The 24,631-nt window shown below is 46.8% G+C and overlaps 1 protein-coding gene across 1 annotated transcript; it reads left to right on the top strand.

The window, feature by feature from the left end:
- Positions 1-17,028: 17,028 nt before the first annotated feature.
- LOC137312924 (probable G-protein coupled receptor 139) lies at positions 17,029-20,048 on the top strand. The gene is made up of 2 exons (XM_067979297.1): positions 17,029-17,233; positions 19,165-20,048. The coding sequence occupies exons 1-2, from the start codon at positions 17,029-17,031 to the stop codon at positions 20,046-20,048; spliced, it is 1,089 nt and encodes a 362-aa protein (XP_067835398.1).
- Positions 20,049-24,631: the final 4,583 nt, after the last annotated feature.

Below are 24,631 nucleotides of genomic sequence, written 5' to 3'. Positions count from 1 at the left end.
AAAGAGAGAAACAGATTAATTAGAGAATATGGATGAAAGCTGAGGGGGAGGCTAAGTAATGTTTTACAACTATATTTAAATCGATTAACTATATTCTATTAATATTAGAGTACTAATACAACTCCGAATTTCCCAGTACCATTTTAAATATTAATTATTTCTTGAGATTTAGCGTGTGAGGTGAAATGTTTAACAATTTGCCAGAGAAGGGATGCTGCCATTGAAAGGGTGAAATGCACCTTGACACGAGGATATCAGTCAGAATTCAACCACATTCTGTTCCCACCACCTGCCCAAATACTGTGTGCAGCCATTCAGGCCTAGTTACTATAACAGCAACACCAACTTGAATAATACAACGCCTTAAATGTGGGAAAAAAAACATCCTGAGGGGCTTCCAGGTGGGGCGAGGAAAAAAGATAAGCCAAGGAAGGAGATATTAGGAGGGGTGACCAAAAGCTCGGTCAAAGAGATGGGTTTAAGGAGAGCGGTCTTTTTGCTCTCAAGATTGGGGGAGAGGGGAGAGGGAAGTGAAAGGATAAAGGAAAACTACATCTACCTGGAAGGAGGGAGATTGACAGACTCATTCAGATTCATCCTAACCTCGATTGCATTGGGGTGGATGTATCTATAAACACATCACAGGAGGTGGAAGAAGAGGCCTGTGTTTGATGAAATTTTCTGTGTCTTCTCTTGGACTTTTTTCCTTCGCCTTGAAAAGAAAAGAACAACGAAGTGGTTGAAGAGGGGTAGGGGGAGCAAATAAGACACAAAAAGGACTAAAAAGCGAGGATGAATCATATTTAACAAACACCCCCATTGCCTGGCCGATTTTTTTTCCTGCAAAACACATCCTGTGGAGTACTGAGCCTGGATTGTTCCAGCTGTCTGAGGTGATGAGATCTCCTCCACCCGTCCAGTCCCCACAAGAAGACATCATCGGCCAACGGGAAAGTGTATCCCACCCAGCCCACCGTTCCCGACTTTTTCAAATACCCACTCTCCTTCCCTCATTTCCTTCCCTCTCTCTCTCTCTGCAGAGAGAGCACCGTTTTTTGTTTGTTTAGGGAAGTGAGAAAGCAGCTCTGACAACTCGGGTTGAGGTGTTGCCTCTTGTAAAGCCTCCATCGTACATGGGCCATTTTACAACCAGGCCTGAGACTCGGGTTGATGGTATCTCCGAATAAATATCGATATTGCGACTCCACCTTGGCCTGTGCCAGGTCCTAACTGGTCGTGCACGGGCTTGGCTTCCACAACTGCTCCTGCTGCCTCGGCGCCTTTCTGGGGAAGAGATGTGGGTTTGTGATGTGCTGTTGGGATGTGGGGTCGTGATGTCAGTGAGATGTGGTGTTGCGATGTGTGGTTGTGATGTGGGTTGTGATGCTGTGGGTTTGTGATGTAAGTTGTGATGTGCATTTGAGATGGAATCGAATCGTCTCCTACAATTATCCTTTCACGCCATGCATAATTTTGAGGTGGAGAATTTGCAGCCGGCAGATGTTGAAGTCTATGATTACTACGAGACAGGTCGGGCCCCTCGAACAGTACACTTCCACATCTCCCTGTCAAATGTTCGGGTGTTTTTTCCCTTCCATCTCTCTCGGTCCAATCTCTGGATGTTTATTACGCTCGATCTCTCCCTGTCCAATCCTCGTGTGTTCATTCAGTTCCATCTCTCTCTGTGCAATCCCTGGGTGTTTATTCCGGTCGATTTCTCTCTGTGCAATCCACTGGTGTTTATTCCGTTCGATTTCTCTCTGTGCAATCCCTGAGTGATTATTCCGTTCGATCTCCCCCTGTGCAATCCCTGAGTGATTATTCCGTTCGATATATCTCTCTGCCATCCCTGGGTGTTTATTCCGTTCCATCTCCCCCTGTGCAATCCCTGAGTGATTATTCCTTTCGATATATCTCTCTGCAATCCCTGGGTGTTTATTTTGTTCGATCTCTCTCTGTCCAATTCCCAGTTGTTTATTCCCCTCCACCTCTCGTTGCCAATGCCGGGATGCTCATTCTCTTCATTCTCTCCCGGTCCAATCCCGAGTGTTTAATCCCTTGCATTAATCGTGTCCAATTCGTGGTTATAATTCCCGGCCACTTCTCTCTGTCCACTTCCCGTGTGTTTATTCCCTTCCATCTCTCCCTGTACAATTCCAGCGTATTTATTCACTTCGACCTCTCCCTGTCCAATTACTGGGTGTTTTTTCCTTACTGTTTCTCTCTGTCCAATTCCTGTGTACATTGCCTTCGTTATTTCACGGTCCAATTCCCAGGTGTTTTCTCCCTTCCACGTTTCACTGTCCAATTCCCAGGTATGTTATCACTTCCATGTCTGTCTGAACAATTCCCAGGTATTTTCTCCCTTCCATCTCTACTTGTCCAATTTCCGGGTGATAATTCAATTTGATCTCTCCGTGTCCAATCACTGGGTAAATATTCCTTTCGACCGCTCCCTGTACAATTCCCTGGCGTCGTTCCTTCGATATCCCCGTGTCCAATCCCCGAGGGTTTAATCTCTTCTATCTCTTAAAATCAACTTGCTGGGTGTCTATTCCCTTCGATGTCTCCCTGTCCAATTCATGGCAGTTTTCTCCCTTTTTTTCTCCCTGTGTCCAATCTCCGATGTTTATTCCCTTCGAACTCTCCCTATCCAATCCTCGGGTGTTCATTCACTTCGAACTCTCCCTGTCCAATCCCCGGGTGTTTAATCGCTTCCATCTCTCCCTATCCAAATTTTCGGTGTTTATTCCGTTCGATCTGTTCATGTTTCATTCGCTGGCCCTTTTCCCTTCCATCTCTCCCTTTCAAAATCCCAGGGTATTTACTCTCTTCGATCTCTCCCTTTCCATTCCCGGGTGATTTTGCCCATCCAACTCTCCCACTCCAATCTTTGAGTCTTTATTGCACCACACCTCTCACTGTCTAATTCCCGCGAGTTTATTCCCTTCGATCTCTCCCTGTCCAATTCCCGGATGTTTCTTCCCTTCGATCTCTTCCTGTCCAATTCCCGGGTGTTTATTGCATTCGATTTCTCTCTGTACAATATGCGGGTGTTTATTCACTTCGATTTCTCCCTTTTCAGTTATCGGTGTTTATTCCCTTCGATTTCTCTCTATCCAATCCCCAGGGGTTTATTCCCTTTGATCTCTCTCTATCCAATCCCCAGGGGTTTATTCCCTTTGATCTCTCTCTATCCAATCCCCATGGGTTTATTCCCTTCGATCTCTCTCTATCCAATCCCGAGGGGTTTATTCCGTTCGATCTCTCTCTATCCAATCCAGAGGGGTTTAATCCCTTAGATCTCTCCTTCTCAAATTCCCCTGCGTTTTTCGCTTGTATATCCACTTGCCAATTCCCAGGTTTTTAATCACTTATATCACTCCTTGTCCAATTCCCGGGTGTTTAATCCCTTTTATCTCTCCGTGTTCAATTCCCGAGTGTTTACTCCCTTCCATCTCACCCTGTCCAATTCCTGGGTGTTTATTCCTTTCCATCTTACCCTGTCCAAATTCTGGGTGTTTATTCCCATCCATCGCTCCCTGTCTGTTTCCCGGTCATTTATTCTCTTCAATCACTCCCTGTCAAATTCACGATTTTTGATTACTTTCATCTCTCCCTAATAAATTCCTGGGCATTTATTCCCATTGACCTCGCTCCGTGCAATTCTTGTGTTCATTTCCACTGATCGCTCCCTGTCCCATTCCCGAATTATCCCTGGGTGTATATTCCCAGGAGTTTATTCCCTCATGTGTATTCAATCGCGTTAATTCTCGGGTGTTTATTCCACGGCTTTTATTTCCTGGTGTTTATTCCCAGAATTATATCCCATTCTTTATTTCCCAATTATTTATTCCCAGATGTCTGCACATGCGTGTTTATTCTCGGGTGTTTATTCCCGGTTGTTCATTCCGAAGTTTTTATTCACTTCCTGCTCTCCCTTTCCCCTTCAAGTGACTCGGCCATCGCTGAATACCACAGACCAATCAGAACGGAAAGTGTGTCTCGAATCACTGTCACGAGACGAGAAAACCTCAATTGAATTTTGAGCATTTTCACTTGCCACAGAATCCACTCTCACTCCCTCTCTCCCTGTCCACAGAATCCACTCTCACTCCCTCTCTCCCTGTCCACAGAATCCACTCTCACTCCCTCTCTCCCTGTCCACAGAATCCACTCTCACTCCCTCTCTCTGTCCACAGAATCCACTCTCACTCCCTCTTTCCCTGTCCACAGAATCCACTCTCACTCCCTATCTCACTGTCCACAGAACCCAGTTTCACTCCCTCTCTCTGTCCATAGGTTCCACTGTCACTCCCTCTCTCCCTGTCCACAGAATCCACTCTCACTCCCTCTCTCATTGTCCACTGATTCCACTCTCACTCCCTCTCTCCTTGTCCACTGATTCCACTCTCACTCCCTCTCTCCCTGTCCACAGAATGCACTCTAACTCCCTCTCTCCATCCTCCTCCCTCTCTCTCTCACTCCCCTCTCTATCTCTTTTTTCGCTCTCTCCCTCTGTCTGTCTCTCTCTATCTCACCCTTTCTCTCGGTGACTCGTTCACTCTCTCCGTCTGTCTCACTCCGTCTCACTCTCTGCCTCTCTCTGTCTCTCTCTCTTTCTCTCTCTTTCCCTCCCTATCTCTCCCTCTCTCTAGCTTTCTCCCCCTCTCTATAACTCTCTCTCTCACTCTCTGTCGCTCTCTCTCTCTCTGTCTGTCTCTCTCTCTCCCTCTTTCTCTCTCTCTTTCTCTCTTGATCTCTCTCCATCTTCCCGTGTGCCTGTCTTACTGTATCTCTCTGCCTGTCTCTCTCCCCGTCTCTGCCTGTCCCTCTCGCTCTTTGTCTCTCCCTCCATCTCTCTCTACCTGACCCTCTCCGTTTCTCTCACACCCTCTCTCCCTTTGTCGCTCACTCTGTCTGCCGCTGTCTCCGTCTCTCACTCTCTCCCTCTCTCACTCTGGCTCTCTGTATCTCTCTCGCTGTCTCTCGGCATCTGTATCTCCCTGATTACCTTAATACCCCCTAATCCTCTCTATTAATACGCTGTGAGCTACCTTGTCCTGAAGTTCATGTATTCTACATCCACTGCATTCTCAATCTACCCTCTCTGTTTCGTCCTCAAATTAATTCGTAGAGGTTTGTCACACACGATCGTTACTTTTTAAATCTGTACAGGCTCCTTTTAACTATTGTCTCATTATCTGGAAAGGTGGTCATTTCATCCACAATTAAAGACTAAAATATTCCCTGTTTATTCATAGGAACAGGAAGAGGCCATTCAGCCCATCCAATCGAACTGTTCCCCTCAGCTCAGATTCCGTGTTTTATTGTCTGGTGTTTTTTTGCACAGTGAACTATCGCTCTGAGAGATCGCCGGCAACAGAGCCATAGGGGTAGAGCGTCACCAGATTCTCCACCTTGGACCAGGCCCGAGATTAACGTCTGACCTGGAACCGAGCCTCACAATAAACGTGTTGATCGATGAGCCTCGTGTCTCTCCCTCACTCTGTCTCCCACACTCACAAACACACACACAGCCACACTCACAGACACAATTACAGACACACTCACCGACACACTCACAGATACTCACACCGACAAACTCACAGACACACTCACAGACACACTCACAGCCACTCAGACAGAAACACAGCCGTACTCACAGAAACACTCACATACACACACAGACACACTCAGACACACACACAGACACTCACACAGACACAATCACTGCCTTGCTCACAGACACAAACAGGGACACTCACAGTCACAATCACGGACACACTCAAAGCTACGCATACACAACCACGCTTACAGACACACTCACAGACCAACTCACAGACAAATTCACAGACAAAGTTACAGTCACGCTCACAGCCACGCACAGACACAATCACAGCTAAACTCACAGCCACAGACACACTAACAGACACACTCACAGACACACTCACGACCAAATTCACAGCCACACACGCAGCCACACTCACAGACACAATAACTGCCACACACACAGACACACACATGGACATTCGCAGTCACAATCACAGACACACTCACAGCCCTGCACACACAACCACACTCACAGACAAACTCATGTAAAAACTCACATTCACACTCAGCCACACACAGACAAAATCAAAGACACACTCAGACACACTCCCGGACATGGACAATCACATACACAATCACAGCAATACTCACAGCCACACACGCAGCCACACTCACAGACACACAGGGAGACTCACAGCCACAAACACACACACACACACACACACTCAATGAAAAAATTCACAGTCACACTTATCCACACTCACAGACAAACTCACAAACACACTCACAGACACAATCACCGACACTTACAGACAAAATCACAGTCACACACAGAAAAATCACAGCCACACTCATAGTCACACTCACAGACACATTCACAAACACACACAGCCACACTCACAGACACACACATGCCATACTCACAGATACAATCACAGCCACACTAACAGGCACACCTACACACTCACAGCCACATTCGCAAACTGACAAACACACTGGCAGACACACCTGCACACTCACAGCGACATTCACACACTCACAGACACACACACTCACAAACGCACTAAAACAGGAAGCAGACTGATCTCACCAGTAATTAAGACTAATACCCAAGCTAGGACATGGAGCGAAGGAGAGGGGGAGGGTTTATGGAGGGCACGAGATATCGGGGTGGATGGGGTGAGTCTCTATTAGGGAAGGGGTGGAACAGGCATTTGTAAGCGGACCCTCTCATTCCTCACTCAGTCCATCATACGCCTGTATGAGAACCCCTCAAATTTCCCCACTCAATCTCTTATGCCACTCCAAAAGGACCTCTCCCATTCCCATTTAGACCCTTATACACATTTATAAGGGCCTCTCTCATTCCCGACACTTTCCCACATACCCCTCTATAAGGATCCCTCTCATTCCCCACTCAGTCCCTCGTACATTTCTATAAGTACCCGAGTCATTCCCCAGTCAGTTCCTTATACCCCTCTGTAATGACCCCTCTCATTCCCCACTCAGTCCGTTATACCCCCTATAAGGACCCATCTCATTCCCCACTCAGTCCCTTATACCCCTCAACAAGGACCCCTCTCATTCCCTACTCATTCCCTTATACCCCTCAATAAGGGCCCCTCTCATTCCCCCCTCAGTCCTTTATGCCCCTCAATAAGGATCCATCTCAATCCCAACTCAGTCCCTTGAACCCCTTTATTTTGACGTGGCTCATTCTCCACTCAATTCCTTATACCCCTCTATAAGGACCTCTCTCATTCCCCACTCAGTCCCTTATACCTCTCCATAAGAATGCCGCTGATTCCCCACTCAGTCCCTTATGCTCCTCCATAATGATCTGTCCCATTCTCTACTCAGTCCGTTAAACCCTTTTATAAGGAACCCTCTCATTGCACACACAGTCCATTTTACCCCTCTATACGGACCCCTCGCATTACGCATTGAACCCTTATACCCCTCTATAAGGACCCCTCGCATTCCCCAAACAGCCCCTTATCCCACTTTATAAGGACTTCTCTCATTCCCCACTCTGTCGTTTATGCCCCATTTAGCAGAGTAACTGAGGGCCCTAATCCCCGAGCAATGATGTAGCCCTTTAAAGGAACCTCGCCTTTCAGAGGAAAGGTGTGGCTCTTTTAAGGGACGTCACCTTTAAGAAGTAATTAAGGCTGGAGTGGGTGGAAACCTTTCCGAGACAGGTGAGAGTTAAAAGGGTGAGGCACAAGAGAAAGAAGGCTGCTGCTGTTGCTGAGAGACAGCCACCTGTCAAAGCCCAGAGAGGACGCTGGAAAGTAGTTGGGTTACGGTGTATTGTAAAGTGTACTCGGCATCGCCAAATTGACGGTGTATTTGGAGAAGTGTACTCGGCGTCTCCAGAGGGACGGTGTATTTAGGAAAGTGTACTCGGCGTCTCCAAAGGGACGGTGAATTGTAAAGTTTACAAGGCATTGCCAAACGGATGGTGCATTGGGGAACGTGTACGCGGCGTCACCAAGGGGACGGTTTATTAGGGAAAGCGGACAAGGCATTGCCAAAGTGACGGTGTATTTGGGAAGGTGTACTCGGCGTCACCAAAGGGAAGGTGAATTGGAAAGTGTACTCGGCATCGCCAAAGTACGGAGTATTGAAAAATGTACTCGGCATCGCCAAGGGGACTGTAGTGTGAATTTGATTGGAGTGAATTAACAGAAACGTGGTCTGAAGTATGAATTAGTCAAACTCTATTGTTGGTTGTATGAGGAAGGTTATGAGATGGTCGGACTCTAACAATATATAAAGGGATATTCTATATACAAGAAGTTGTAAAATAGAAATAGCAGTTGGTCCGAATGGCCTCTGTGCTGCATTGTGCATTCGATGCAAAATATACATAATATAATAGAATTACACATTGATCATAGAAAGTTACCGCACAGAAGGAGGCCATTAGGCCCATCGTGTCCGTGCTGGCCGAAAGAGAGCTGTCCAGCTTCATCCCACTTTCCAGCACTTGGTCCGCAGAACTGTAGGTTGCAGCACCTCAGATGCACATCCAGGTATTTTCAAATGAGTTGTGGGTTTCTGCCTCTCTGGTCAATATTTTGTTGTTGTCAATTATGATTTCAGGGAAATTGTGTTACCCAGTTGGGCCGAACGGCCAATACCTGTGCCGTGCTGTATTCCAAGCGATAGATATAATATATCCAGGAATTGGGACGTGCAGCGCCAATTTTTCAGGCGCTATGCGGCCTCCTCAGACCTCAAAATGGCATCTGGAATGAGCGTGCACGTTTCTCGTGTGATATGCGCTGGACGCGACTTTAATAAAGGCGTTTGCGCACGTGCGGATAACGAACACCGGAATTATGTAAAGTAAGGAGAATGGGGGTTAAATTGAATATGTCCCGAATAGCATGGTTTGCTCTCACCTCTTAAAGGCAGGCTGCACCTCTTAACGGCACAGAGTCTGAACGGAGATCAGAAATCGCACACGGACATCAGAGAGGCCGGTCCCGTCCTTGTTTACAAACTGATGAGCTCTGTTAAATCATTAAATAAAGGCTGCACAAGACTAAACCCCACATTCTCCAATCTGCACGCCAGACCTCAACAATCTGCCGATTTGAGTTTGTACCATGCATGCGAGAGAGCGTGCACGAAGGTTCTCTGATGATGCACTGGAGACTTTGGTGCAAGAGGTGGACAGAATGAGTGGCATCCTATATACGCAGGGGGGCAAGAGGCCCTCCAGGCATATGCTCCCAAGGCAGTGGGAGGCAACGGAAGACAGGAGCATAGCAACACGAACATGGATGCAGTGCAGGAAGAATTTCAATGATTTGATCTGAGTGGTCAAGGTGAGTGAGGTCAACTGTCAAGTGGCATCTCCTACCAAATGCATCACTCGCCTCATCCACTGTTCCACGCACTACACCCGCCATCACTCACCTACCAACAAACTCTTTCAAGCATTACTCAACTCTTCCTATCAGATGCTTCCCCTCACATTCACACATTACCACTGCTGCAAGGTCACACAAACTGGCAGCTATTCATCCTTGAAAGCCACATCACCCAGACATTCCGGTGGACGATCACCGACACAATTCTCGCTTTCTTGCTGGAGAAGGTGGTGCATAACAGGAAAAAGCGAGTGTCAGTGACATTTAGCCCCTCGAGCCTGTTCCGCCATTCAATGAGATCATGGTGGATCTATGACCGAACTCCATATACCCGTCTTAGTCCCTTATTCCTTAATATCTTTGGTTCACAGAAATCTATCAACCTCAGATTTACAATTCACAATTGAGCTAGCTTCAACTGCTGTTTGCAGAAGAGCGTTCCAAACTTCTCCCACACTTTGCGTGCAGAAGCGTTTCCTCACTTCACTCCTGCACGTGCTGGCTCTTAATGTTAGGACATGTCCCCATGTCCGAGTATTCAATTTTTGGAGACCTCCAAAAACTGGTACAAATGCATCAGTAGCCAGAAACAATAATCCAGCAACTAATCTGTAAATCCTGCATGGTCCCTTTAAATAGCGCTGGTGGGGGTCCTTCAGTCACTCTAAGGCACGTTCAGATGGTTGGGGTTAAGACTGTGCGTTGAGTTGAGCGTTATTCTCAAAATGGTGTCTATCACTTTAAATCAGCGTTGCACACTGATCTAACGCATCTTCTCCCAACTTTACATGTTGCCGGCGTTCGTTATCTGCGGGAACGCGAAACCCTTTACCACGATGGCGTCCGGCGTACAAATGGCTGGAAGCGCCTCAGCAATCCTGGAGATCTGCTGGAGAATGAAGCCTGCAACGCAGCAGTCTGAGCTTCCAAATGAAGCATACACACCTTTGACATTGTTTTTTGCTGCAATGGAAGCTGTGACATTGGTCAAGAGGTTCTGCATCATGGTTGGTTCCACAGGTGTGCTGTTGGAGGTGACCACCCGTTCTGTGTAGGAAGGGATGGGCTCCAAGCTCTGTACAAATCCCTGTGCCAAGTTCCCGGTGGACTCCTCCATGCCCCTTCATATTTTGTTCAGGCTTTCCAGTGCACCAAGCAATCGGTTTTGTACGCCCATCAGCCACCTTCTGTAGCCTGGCCCATTGAAGTCCTCATCTGACTCCTCGGCAGCAGAACAAGCGCCCCCTGGCGAACTGGCATCTGTAGTACCTGTTCATCCTGCCCCGGCTCCTGCGCACTTGTGCCCAGTGTCTCACCATGTGCCGAAGCGTCCTCCAAACTACACACAGTGTGAGTCTCTGAGTTGGTGACTTGGAATATAAGATCGAGTGACGATGTGTCTATAACATCACTCTCATCTTCCTCTGCCTCCTCCGACTGGGCAGGTTCCGGTTCTCGGGTATCTGCAATGATAACGGGACACGGATTGAGTTGTGGTGCGGGGAGAGGAGACAGTATGATGTGTGTGCTGACAACATCTGCAGCACGTGAGGCAGAACAGCTTTTGGGGTGAGGGAGAAGTGGGAAGCGAGAAGGAGCATGAGATATCCATTGTCGGGACCCCCTTCGTCGATACATCCAGCACCCCCAAAGGCCACGGCCGAAGCGACGCCCCCCCCCCCCCCCCACCCCACCTCCAACAATGGCCAGCACTGTCTACTGCAGAAATTGTCCGACAAGATGTTTGGGAGATGTGGCTGTCATGGTAGTAGTAGTTAATGGCGCAGTTGGTAGGAGACGCCACTTGACAGGTGAATTCACTCACCTTGACCACTCGTGTCAAATCGTTGAACTTTTTCCTGCACTGCATCCATGTGTCTGATGCAATGCTCCTGGCATTGAATCCTAGCGCAGAATGTGTCTGGTGGGCATCTTGCCCCCCGCCCTCCGCGGATACAGGATGCCCCTCTGTGCGTCCATCTCCTGCACCAAGGCCTCCAGTGCGTGGTCTGAGAAACTTGTTGCACGGAGGCGCAGCCATTACTACAGAATTGTTTATAAACACAGAAAGCTGTCACATCAGGAGAGACCTCAAAGTTCAGGACACTGGGTGAAATACACTGAGGTGTTTATAAACACAAGAAGCTGTCACATCGGGTGAGACCTTACAGTTCCGGACACTGGGTGAAATACACTGAGGTGTTTATAAACACAGAAAGCTGTCACATCGGGTGAGACTTCATAATTCTGGACACTGGGTGAAATACACTGAGGTTTTTATAAACACAGAAAGCTGTCACATCGGGTGAGACTTCACAATTCTGGACACTGGGTGAAATATATTGAGGTGATTCTAAACACAGAGGTGCTTTCATTGGATAACCACAGAAAACATTCACTGGGATTGTGGTGCACAATTAACCTGCACCGGTTGGTTGCGATAGAGGCGGGACCAAACACACTTGCTGCCTGATGATATCAATGATTGCTGCGTGCAGCCTGTGCTACCTACGCTGTTGATTAGCTGCAGGCACCAGCAGGGTTTCCCAATATCGGGAGTGGTTCGTTCGACTTGAATGCAGCCTGCACCTCTTAAAGGGGAGGTGCAATGTGGCTGCAGGAATTGGTGGAAGCCCATTGGGAAGTAAATCTATGTTGGAATATCTTAAAAACGAAACGAAAGATTTCCGTTTATATAGCGCTTTTCACAACCTGAGGACATACCAAAGAGCTTTCCAGCCAATTAAGTGTAGTTACTATTGTAATGTAGGTAACCTGGCAGCAAATTTATCACAGCAAGCTCCCACAAACAGCAGTTTAATAATGAGCAGCTAATCTGTTCTTTTGTGATGTTGGTTGAGGGATTAATATTGCCCCAGGACACCGAGGAGAACGCCCCTGCTCTTCTTTGAAATAGTGCCATGGGATATTTTATGTGCATCTGAGAGGGCAGAACGGGGCCTCCGTTTCACCTCTCATCCGAAAGACGGCTCCTCCAACAATGCTGCACTCCCACAGTACTGCAATGGAGTATCAGTCTAGATATTGTGTTGAAGTTTCTGGAGTGTGTCTTGAACCCACGATCTTCTGACTCTGATGAGGCGGCGACCCACTAAGCCCCAGCTGACACTATGAATGGCTGCGCCTGTGATAGCGTGCACCAAGGTTCTCTGGTGGAAGAGTTGGAGAGGAGGAGGGGCATCCTGTATCCGCTGGTCGGGGTTTTGGGCAAGAGGCCCTCCAGGCATATACTCAAATGGGAGTGGGAGGAAATAGTGAACGAGGTCAATGCAAGGAGTGCAGCACCAAGAACATGGAAGCAGTGCAGGAAGAAGTTCAATGATTTGACACGACCAATCAAGTTGAGTGACGTCAACTGTCAAGTGGCGTCTCGTACTGTTGAGACATGAATGAGGGAAAGAGAAACAATGAAGACTGCGAGGGTTGAACAGCCACCCAACCAAAGTCAAGTCGAGACCATGTCCTTGCCCAACAACTGAATTCCTGTTGTACCGATGGAAATTAGGTATTACTCAAAGCCCGAGGAAAATATACATAAGATTGAACTTGCTGCCTGGTGAACGATGAACGGAGACAATCAGTCTAGGAAACAAACACCAGTCAAATACAGGGAAGGCACACGTTACTCTAAACAGGACACAGCAATCGGGGCAAGATTGAGTTTGATGGGAGAAACCTCAAAACTAATTGTGGTGATAAAAGACAGACTCGTCTTTGTGGGGGAAATGACTGTTCCAAAGCCAGTTGGTTTTAAGTGATGTTTGAGTGACAGACAAAGATACTAAGTCTGTGTATATTAAGATGGGTTCGGTGGGCGTGTCCAAGGTGTGAGCAAAGGTAGCATAAAGGGACCAGTACCACGCTTTGGGTGTTGTGGTGGGTACTGACTGAATAGTTCGTGCCTAGGCTTCACTGTATCTTGCTTATCGCACAGTAACATTGAAATAAAGGCAAGACAAGGAACTGCCTACCATTTTAACCAACTTCAGCTACCAACACGATGGGCCGAAAGGCCTCCTTCTGTGCCATATCTTTTGATGATTCTAGGAACTGTACCATTCGCCTCATCCACTGTTCCACGCACGAAATCCCCCATCACCCACATACCTACACAATTTTCAAGCGGCACTCAACTCGTCCAATCTTCCTCTCACCCTCATACATTACCGCTGCTGCAAGCCGCACACCCCCAACTCACAGGTCACACACACTTACCAGCAATTCAACCATAACAACCACATCATCCAAACATTTTGCAGGACACTCACTGACACACTTCCCTCTATCTTGCAGGAGAAGGTGGCGCATTTCGGGAGGTAGCAAGAAAGAACTGGAGGAGGACAAGGCCGACAAGTCCTTACCCCCATGGAGGAGCCAGTGCTGGCCATCATTGGATGGGCCAACGCTGCGGCCATGACAAATGGCGGTGCTGGAGGTCTGCACTGGAGCTCAGACTGCTGCTTTGGAAGCCCAGACTGCAGCGTTCCATGCTCAGACTGCTGTTATCGAGGCTCTGGGTACCACCGTGGAACGGGACTTCCGAGGCGTTACAACACTCCAGCAATCTGTTCTCCAACGAGAAGTGCTGAGGCGCTGCTCCGAGAGAGTGGCAATGGTGCCATGGCAGTCGAACCTGCTGTCCTCTCTCCGGGCGACAGCATTCCTGCTCCCACCCCTTGCCAGTGCCCTTGCCGTTGCCTGTCAGCCAACCAGGCCAGACTGCTGCAGCCCATGCCGAGATAATAAAGTCTGAAGCCGGGCCCTCTCACCCAGAAATGTTCGAGGTCGACCGCCACAGCCATCTGCTCTCTCCTCCATTGAAGGTGAGCAGCCTCCCACCGCCCATGCTCCAGTCCCTGGGGATGCACCTTCAGGGGCACTAGGATAGGTAAAGGCACACGAGTGACAGGCTCTGAATTAATGCACAAGGTTAAATAGTATAATGGTGTTCACATGATTTCCTGTGTTAGTTTACAAATTTGTGTTTGAAGTCGCAGTATCTTTTTATTCGTTCATGTGATGTGGGCGTCGCTGGCAAGGCCAGCAATTATTGACCATCCATAATTGTCCTTGAGAAGGTGGTGGTGAGCCGCCTTCTTGAACCGCTGCAGTCCGTGTGGTGAAGGTTCTCCCACAGTGCTGTTCGGAAGGGAGTTCCAGGATTTTGATCCTGCGACGATGAAGGACTGGCGATATATTTCCAAGTCGGGATAGTGTGTGACTTGCAGGGGAACATGCAGGTGGTGTTGTTCCCATGAACCTGCTGCCCTTATCTTTCTTGGTGGTAAGGGTCGCGGGTTTGGGAGGTGCTGTCGAAGAAGACTTGGCGAGTTGCTGCAGTACATCCTGTGGATGGTACACACTGCAGCCAAATTGCGGCGGTGGTGAAGGGAGTGAATGTTTAGGGTGATGGATGGGGAGCCGATCAAGTGGGTTGCTTTGTCCTGGATGGCGTCGAGCCTCTTGAGTGTTGTTGGAGCTGCACTCATCCAGGCAAGTGGAGAGTATTCCATCACACTCCTGATTTGTGCCTTGTAAATGGTGGAATGGCTTTGGGGAGTCAGGAAGTGAGTCACTCACTGCAGAATACCCAGCCTCTGACCTGCTCTTTTAGCCACAGTGTTAATGACCCCGAGGATGTTGATGGTAGTGGATTTGGTGATAGTAATGCCGTTGAACGTCAAGGGGAGGTGGTTAGACTCTCTCTTGTTGGTGATGGTCATTGCGTGGCACTTGTCTGGCGCGTATTTTACTTTCCACTTATCAGCCCAAGCCTGAAGGTGGTTGATTGTAGTTTTTATTTCGGCGCTGCGTGAGGAAGCGATGTGTAATGATGAGGAATACGATTGGGAGAGGACAGGTGGGGAATGTCAGACTTTTTTTGGTGGCTTGGGCGGTGTTGTTGAGGTTACTGATATCACTCATTAATAAGGTGAGCACGCAGAGCGCCTGGCAGACAGGGCCTGTGCATCTCAATGCCTCCTTTGCCCGTCCTCCATTTCCTGCACTTCCTCCTCTTCCTGCTCTCCATCCTCTTTCTCTGCCTGCTGCTCAGGTTCTCGCCAGATCGGCGGCAGCCAGGGCTGTTGCCTTATCAGGGCGAGATTGTGCAGCATGCAACGCCGAATCTTGACACCCACAAAGCGGAGTGCTGCTCCAGAATGGACCAGGCAACGGAAGCATTGCTTTGGGACACCTGCGGTGTGCTCGATGACATTTTGTGTGGCTGCATGGCTCCCTCTGTAGGCCTTCTCTGGGTGTGTGCGTGCATTCCTGACCGGAGTCACGGGCCACCTCATGTGGGGATAGATGTGCGCGCCTAATAGCAAGCCTTTGACCTGCCGTGCTGGTTGGACTGCCGTGTAATGAAAGCGTCCTGGCTGCTGCTAGGATAGCGGGCATTGACCTGTATGATGAGTTGCGCGTGGTCGCACAACAGTTGTATATCGAAGGAGTGACACCACTTTCTGATCATGAAGATGTCCGAGTTGATATGTCGACCACACGTGCCAATATGCTTGCAGTCAATGGCACCATGGGGAAGCAACGCGAGCAAACCCTCGAACTCGTTTATTCTGCTTATCACGGTCAAGATGGAATGTGATGGACCTTTTACACAGCTCGTACAGTGCATCAGTGACCTCCCTTATGCGGCAGTGTACTTCAAACTGTGAGATGTTGCTCACATCGCCAGTCGAGGCCTGAAAGGATCCAGAGCCTAAAAGATCAGCACCACGGTTACCTTGACAGCCACAGACAATGCTGTAATTGCTCTGCTTTGAGGCTGCAGTTGTGGCTGCAGCAGTTGACAAATCTCCGGCACGAGCTCTTCCGTGAACTGCAGCCATCGGATGCACTGACCTTTGCTTATGTTGAGGTAAGAGTATTGTTCCCTGAAGGCCTTCATGAAATACGGCCTCCTGCTCAGTGCCCTGCACCTCCTCCTCTTCCTTCTCCTCGCAGCTTGATCTGCTCTGTGTGACCTCTCTGCGTGCTCCCAGTCATCTTTTCTGGCCAAGGAGAGCCCCAGCAGGGCACCCATGCCTGCCAGGAATCTTGTTCAGCGCACTGTTGTAAATGACACCAACAATGTAAGACCTGCCAAACCGCCGCTCTTTATATACTGTAGCAACTCTGTCCAAGTATAGGAAGCTTCAACAATAAAGTACAATTGTACCAGAAGCCAGAAGCAATAATCCAGCTTCAATGCTGCCAGACCGCGGGTCTCATAGTTTCTGTTATTCCATATATTTATTAATATTATAAACTGGGCTTTGGGCTTTCCATCTGTTTAATATTTGATTAAATATATGTTTTGATGTCATATTCGTTCAGTTTAAAGTTGCTAACCGACTCGGTTTGTTCAGTGACTGAAATTAATGTCAGTCTCCATGGGCCCTAATTGTCTCACTGGAATGTTTTCCTGTGCTATAAGTAAGCGACTACATTCAATGTGTTATCCCATATTGTCAGTGGGAGCATCACCTCCGGCCCTAACAGGGATTAGCGGCTCTGCAGAGAGGGAGAGAATAGATCGGAACCTGGGAACAAAAGATTGGAATGTTAAACAATGGGTCAGAATTTTCGAACAATCGATTGGAATGTTACAGCAATGGGTCGGAATCTTAGAACGATCGATTGGGACAGTTCATTCTGGGTGTTACAATATCTGTTTGCATATTATGGTTCAACGTCATTTGTGGGGCGGACATATTTTATGCTTCGGAGTATACAACTAATATACTATCCGCTCCTCGCTACTGTCGGTGTTCCTGGTAAGTCTCAATATCCAACAATTAATTCCATAAACCGTGTTCCACTGTATTACTGTTCTTATTATTTACTATCCCCTCCTCGCTGCTGTCGGTGTTCCTGGTAAGTCTCTATATCCAAATGTTAATTCTATAAAACGTGTTCCACTGTATTCCTGTTCTTCTCATTCCCTGTGCCATACTCTCTGCTGTTCGAGTTTCCGGTAAGCATCTATAGCCACCGTCATAATTAAAGTGTTAACGTGGGATGGGAAATATAGCGATAGGGGGAACATTGTTGGGAATATATATTTACGGGGGGGTTTTCTAGGTGATAGGTTTAATTTAGGATGGGTCCCTGGGAGTGAGTTTGTATGTTCAGGGAGCTCCAGCATGAACCTATTTTTACGGAGCCATTAGGGTGTGTCAGGATTTACAAAGTGGCCAGCGTTGCTACTAATATTTCCATGGATCCAGGGGCCATCGTAAAATTTACAGGGGATCCAGAGACTGTATTAATATTCACAGGCGATCCAGAGATGGTACTAATATTTACAGGGGATCCAGAGATGGTACTAATAATTACAGGCGATCCAGATACAGTACTAATATTTACAGAGGATGCAGATACGGTTCCAATATTCACAGGGGATCCAGAGACTGTATTAACATTTACAGGGGATCCAGAGACGGTAGGAATATTTTCAGGGGATCCATAGCCTGTACTAATAATTACAGTGGATCCAGAGCCTGTACTAATAACTACAGGGGATCCAGAGCCTGTACTAATAATTACAGTAGATCCAGAGCCTGTACTAATAACTACAGGGGATCCAGAGCCTGTACTAATAATTACAGTGGATCCAGAGCCTGTACTAATAATTACAGCGGATCCAGAGCCTGTACTAATAATTACAGGGGATCCAGTGACGGTGCTAATATTTACAGGGGATCGAGAGCTTGTGCAAATAATTACAGGGGATCCAGAGCCTGTACTAATAATTACAGGGGAGCCAGAGACGGTAATAATATTTAAACGTGGTCCAGAGACGATTCTAATATTTACACATGTTCCAGTGACGGTGCTAATATTTACAAATGTTCCAGAGACGGTTCTAATATTTACACATGTTCCAGAGACGGTTCTAATATATACACATGTTGCAGAGACGGTGCTAATATTTACACGTGGTCCAGAGATGGTGCTAATAATTACACATGTCCCAGAGACGGTGCTAATATTTACACGTGGTCCAGAGACGGTTCTAATATTCACATATGTTCCAGAGACGGTTCTAATATTTACACATGTTGCAGAGACGGTGCTAATATTTACACATGTTCCAGAGACGTTGCTGATATTTACACGTGGTCCAGAGGCTGTACCTTTTTTTGCACGGGTTCCCGTGACGGTACTATTATTAAAGTGTGCCAGAGATAGTATTAATATTTAGAGGGCGTCCTGAGATGGTACAAACATTTACAGGACATCCTGAGATGGTACAAATATTACAAGAGGTCCACAAACCCTACTAATATTTACAGACAATCCAGATATTGTGCAAATATTTACAGTGGATCCAAATACTTTAATACTATTTACAGGGAATCCAGAAGCTGTACTGATATTTATAGGGGATCCAGAGGCTCTACTGATATTTACAGCGGATCGAGAGACTGTACTGATATTTACAGGGGATCCAGAGACTGTACTGATATTTACAGGGATCCAGAGTCTGTACTAATATTTACAGGGAATCCAGAGAGTGTACTAATGTTTACAGGGGATCCAGAGACGGTACCAATATTTACAGGCGATCCAGAGACTGCACTAATATTTTCAGGGGATCCAGAGACTTTACTCGTATTTATAGTTGGTTCCAGAGATTTTATTATTGTTCACAGAGGGTCACAGCTTGTTCTAGAACTTCAATCTTTATTTCGCTTCCTTATAGTTAATTTATTGACAATTGTGATCCTGTCTCGTGGGAAGTGCGTCACTCGCTACCTGGTATCCATGGCAGCGGCGGATCTACTGGTCGTTATCACTGATCTGATATTGAGGCAGATTCCCATTATTTATCGTTCACAGTTCACTTTTCTATACCACATTCCCGTGTGTAATATCCACGCCGTCCTGCTTTATGCAGTCACGGACTGTTCTGTCTGGTTCACCGTCATTTTCACCTTTGATCGTTTTGTGGCCATTTGTTGCCAGAAGCTGAAAACTAATTATTGTACCAAGAAAACGGCAGATGTAGTTTTAGGAACAGCGAGTGTGCTGAGCTGTTTAAAGAACATTTTCTGGTACTTTATGTTCGAAGGTCAATATTTGCTTTCCAATACCCCTTGGTTTTGTTTTCCAGTGACGGGTGTTTCAACATCACCGGTATGGGCAGTAATCGAACTCCTTCATTATATCCTCACCCCGTGTGTCCCATTTATTCTGATTCTGTTCCTCAATGTTTTAACAGTCAGGCATATTTTAGTGGCCAGCAGAGCCCGCAGGAGACTCCGGGGTCACAGCAGTGGGGAGAGCCCCAGAGACCCAGAGATGGAAAGTCGCAGGAAATCAATGATTTTACTGTTTGTTATATCAGGAAACTTCATCGTGTTATGGGTGGTGTTCATGTTCTATTCTGGTAATCGACGATTGTTGTATTTGGACTCTTCGTCTGTAATTCTACATCCACTTGTACAAGAACTGGGATTTATGCTCCAGCTCCTGAGTTGCTGCACAAACACCTGTATTTATGCCGTGACCCAGGCTAAATTCAGAGAGCAGTTGAAGAACGTGGTGAAATATCCCTTTACTGTAATTGTTCAATTCATTAAATAGTGCGAAGATCTGAAGACTGCAGAGTGAGATCTGTGTTATTCCGATAGGGTGCGGTGCTGCAAACACTGGGTGTTTATCTAATCGCTGAAACGTTTATAACCTGAGGCTATTGATAGAATCATTTTACAGATCTTGTCAAAGTGTGTATCACATGCAAGGACAAGTTGTAAAACAACATGTGGTCACCTATCGCTGGAAATGTTTGTCCATATTTTTTTTTATTCGTTCACTGGATGTGGGCGTCGCTGGCAAGGCCGGCATTTATTGCCCATCCCGAGCGAGATTTTTACAACTGAGTGGCTTGCTGGGCCATTTCAGAGGGCAATTCAGAATCAACCACATTGCTGTGGGTCTGGAGTCACATGTCGGCCAAACCATGTAAGGACGGCAGGTTTCCTTCCCGAAACGACATTCGTGAACCAGATGGGTTTTTACGACAATCCGGTAGTTTCATGGCTATCATTACTGATACTAGCATTTTAATTCCAGATTTTTATTTAATTAATTGAATTTAAATTCTCCAGCCGTCGTGGCGGGATTTGAACTCGTGACTCTGGATTTTAGTCCAGGCATCTGGATTACTAGCCCAGTAACATAACCACTACGCTATATCGGATAATTTAAAAGGTGATTAAGTGAACAATAACACAAGCTGACGGTGACCAGAGTGTGATTGGGCGGGAGGTCGAGGAGATCCCATGAATGTAGGCGTCGGTGATCAAAGTGTTAATGGGGTGAGAGGTAGAGAATATCCCGGTACTGTTGTTGTCGGTGGTCAGTCTGTTAATGGGGCGGAAGATACAAGAGATCCCGGGACTGTCGGTCCCGGTGACCAGTGTGTTAATGGGGAGGGAGGTCGAGGAGCTCCCAGAACCGCAGGTGTCGGTGATTAGTGTGTGAATGGGGCGGGAGAATCACAGAAACTTGGAAAATAGGAGCAGCGGCCGGCCTTTCGGCCCTTCGAGCATGCTCCGCCATTCAATATGATCAGGGTTGATCTGAATATCTATTTCAATACCATTTTCCCGCTCTCTCTCCATACCTCTTGATGCCTTTTCTGTCTAGAAATCTATATAGCTCCTTCTTACATGTTTACCACCCTCACATGGAAGAAATTTCTCCTCATCTCAGTCCTAAATGTCCTACCTCGTATCCTGAAACTGTGACCCCTCCTTCTGCACCCACCAGCCAGGGGAAACATCCTCCCTGTATCCAGTCTGTCTAGCCCTGTCAGAATTTTATGTGTTTCAATGAGATCCCCTCTCATTCTTCTAAACTCGAGTGAATACAGGCAAAGTCGACTCATTATCTCCTCACATGACAGTCCTGCAATCCCAGAAGTCAGTCTGGTGAACCTTCGCTGCATTTCCTCTGTGGCAAGTATATCCTTTCTTCGGTAAGGAGACCAAAACTACCAACACAATACTCCAGGTGTGGTCACAACAAGGCCCTGTATAACTGCAGTAAGACATCCTCGCTCCTATACTCAAATCCTTTTGCAATGAAGGCCAACATACCATTTACCTTCCTAACTGCTTGCTGCACCTGCATGTTTGCTCTCAGTGACTGTTGTACAAGGGCACCCAGGTCCCTTTGTACATCAACTTTCCCAATCTATCACCATTTCAATAATACTCTGCCTTTCTGTTTTTACTTCCTTCACATTTATCCACATTATACTGTATCTGCCATGTATTTGTCCACTCACTCAACTTGTCCAAATCGCCTTGAAGCCTCTTTGCATCCTCCTCACAACTCGCGATCCCACCTAGTTTTGTGTCGTTAGCCAAATTGGAAATATTACATTTGGTTAACCAAACAAATCATTGATATATATTGTGAATATCTGGGGTCCAAGCACTGATTACTGCGGTACCCCACTAGTCACTATCTGCCACCCCGAAAAAGACCGATATATTCATGCTCACTGTTTCCTGTCTGTTAACCAATTATCAATCCATGCCAATATATTACCACCAATCCCATGTGTTTTCATTTTGGACACTAATCTCTTATTTCGAACTTTATCACTGGCCTTCTGAAAATCCAAAAAAAGCACATGCACTGGTTCTCCCTTATCTGTTCTACCTGTTACATCCTCAAAAATCTCCGCAAGGTTTGTCAAATATGATTTCCCATTCATAAATCCATGTTGACTTTGTCTAATCCCATTGACAAGTTTTAGCTGTGCTGTTATCACAGCCTTTATAATAGACTGTAGCATTGTCCCTAATAATGACGTTAGACTAACCGTTCTGTAGTTCCCTGCTTTCCCTCTCCCTACTTTTCTAAATAGTGGGGTTACATTTGCCACCCTCCAATCCGCAGGAACTGTTCCATAATCTATAGAATTTTGGAAGATGACAACTAATGCATCCATTATTTCCATGGTTACCTCTTCTGGGATGTAGATTATCAGGCCCTGGAGATTTATCGGCTTTCAGTCCCATTAATTTCTCCAGCACTATTTTTTTTTTCAAATACTCATTTCCTTTAATTCCTTCTTTTCACTAGTCCCTTGGCTTCCTTGCATTTCTGGAAAATTATTGGTGTCCTCTTCCGTGAAGTCTGAACGAAAGTACATGTTTAATTACTCTGCCCTTCCTTACTCCCCATAAGAAATTCTCCTGTTTCTGACTGTAAGGTATCTACATTTGTCTTCACTAATCATTTTTATTTTTACATACTGTGATCAATGTGTTAATGGGGCGGGGTGGAGGTAGAGGAGAGACCAGGACTGTCGGTGTCGGTGATCAGTTTGTTAAGGGATATGAGGTAGTGGAGAGCCCAGGACTGTGGGTGTCAGTGATCAGTGTGTTAATATCGCGGGAGGTAGAGCAGATCCTGGGACTGTAAGTGCCGTTGATCAGTGTGTTAATGGGACGGGAGGTAGAGCAGATCCCGGGAATGAAGGTGTCAGTGATCAGTGTGTTAATGGAGCGGGAGGTGGAGCAGATCCAGGGACTGTCGGTGTCAGTGATCAGTGTGTCAATGGGTCATGAGTTTGAGGAGAACCCGGGACTGCAGGTGTCGGTGATCTGCTTGTTAAGGGGGCATGAGGTAGAGGAGGTCCCGGGACTGTAGGTGTCGGTGATCAGTGTGTTAATGGGGCGGGAGATAGATGAGATCCCGGGACTGTAGGTGTCGGTTATCAGTGTGTTAATGGGGCGGCTATAGAGGTGATCATAGAATAATGGAATCTTAGATTCTAACAGCAGAGCTGTGGGCCATTCGGGATCTTCGTTCCTGTGCCTGTTCATTGAAAGAGCCGTCTAATTTACTCCCACATCCCGAACACAGCAATTTAGTTGGCTTCGACTACATATCCGATTGCCTTTTCAAACAACCTCCGCCATCAGTTTCCATCACCCTTTCGGCTGGTGAAAAAATTCTCCTCTTTTCCCCTCTAGTTCTTTTGCCAATTATTTGAAATCTGTGACCTTTTGTTAATGACCCACTTGCCAGAGGAAACAGCTCCTACCTACTTGCTCTATCAAGACCCTTCATCATTTTGAATGCCTTTGTTTTGTCTCCCCTTTAACCATCTCAGCTCTGAGGAGAACAACCCCAGCTTGACTTGTCTGTGCTCCTCTGTACTCTCTCCAATGTCTTGAAATTTTTCCTGAAGTGAGGTGCCCAGAATTGGACACAATACTCCAACTGAGGCCTAACCAGTGATTTATAAAGGTTTAGTTTGACTTCCTTGTTTTTTACTGTATGCCTCCAGTTACAAAGCCAAAAATCCAATTACGCTTTCTTAACTGCATTATCAACTTGCCCTCCAACGTTCAAAGATTTGGAATATCCGCCCCCCACCCCCTGTCCCTCTGCTATTGCTCCCGCCTCAAAATAATCCCATTTGGATTAAACTGTCTCGCCATGTTGTTACTCCCAAAGTACATCACTTCATCCTCAATAAATTGCATCTGCCACGTGTGAGCCCTTTTCACCAGTCGATCTGTGTCCGCATGGTGTCTGCTACCATCCTCCTCACCATTTACTACGTTGCCAAGTTTTGTATTACCCGCAAACTTCAAAATTGTACGACTGAAACACAAGTGCAGGTTATTTCTATATAACAAGAAAAGCAATTTTCCGAATACCGATGCTTGGGGGACCCCACTGCTTCTCTCCAGTCAGAATAATATCCATTGACTGTTACTGTGCGCAACTTATCCCTTAGCCAATAATGTGCTCAAATAACCACGTCCCTTTAATCCCACGCACTTCTATTTTGCGAATCTGTTCAAAGTTTGCAGAATACGAAACTCGGAAATGTAGTAAACAAAGTAGACGTTAGTAACAGATTCAGGAGGACATCGACAGACTGGGGAAATTGGCAGACAGGTGGCAGCTGAAATTTGATATGGAGAAGTGAGAAGTGATGCATTTTGGTCAGGGCAATGAGGAGAGGAAATATCAACTAAATGGGACAATTTTCAAGTGGGTGCAAGAAAAGAGAGGCCTGGAGCAGAATGTCGACTAATCTTTGAAGGTGGAAGGACAAGTTGAGAAGGCTGTTAAAAAAAACATGTGGGACACTGGGCTTTATTAATACAAAAGCAAGGAAGTTGCTCCAACAT

The sequence above is a fragment of the Heptranchias perlo genome, unplaced genomic scaffold (genome assembly GCF_035084215.1).
Source record: "Heptranchias perlo isolate sHepPer1 unplaced genomic scaffold, sHepPer1.hap1 HAP1_SCAFFOLD_44, whole genome shotgun sequence".
Lineage (NCBI taxonomy): Eukaryota > Metazoa > Chordata > Chondrichthyes > Hexanchiformes > Hexanchidae > Heptranchias > Heptranchias perlo.
This window is presented reverse-complemented; position numbering and strand designations above follow the sequence as displayed.

What these genes read in the sequence shown, in the direction of transcription:
- LOC137312924 (XM_067979297.1), top strand. Translation starts at nt 17,029, where the DNA reads ATGGGTCAGAATTTTCGAACAATCGATTGGAATGTTACAGCAATGGGT. An exon ending in CGCTACTGTCGGTGTTCCTG is followed by an intron (nt 17,234 to 19,164) that starts GTAAGTCTCAAT and finishes GCTTCCTTATAG; the next exon opens with TTAATTTATTGACAATTGTG.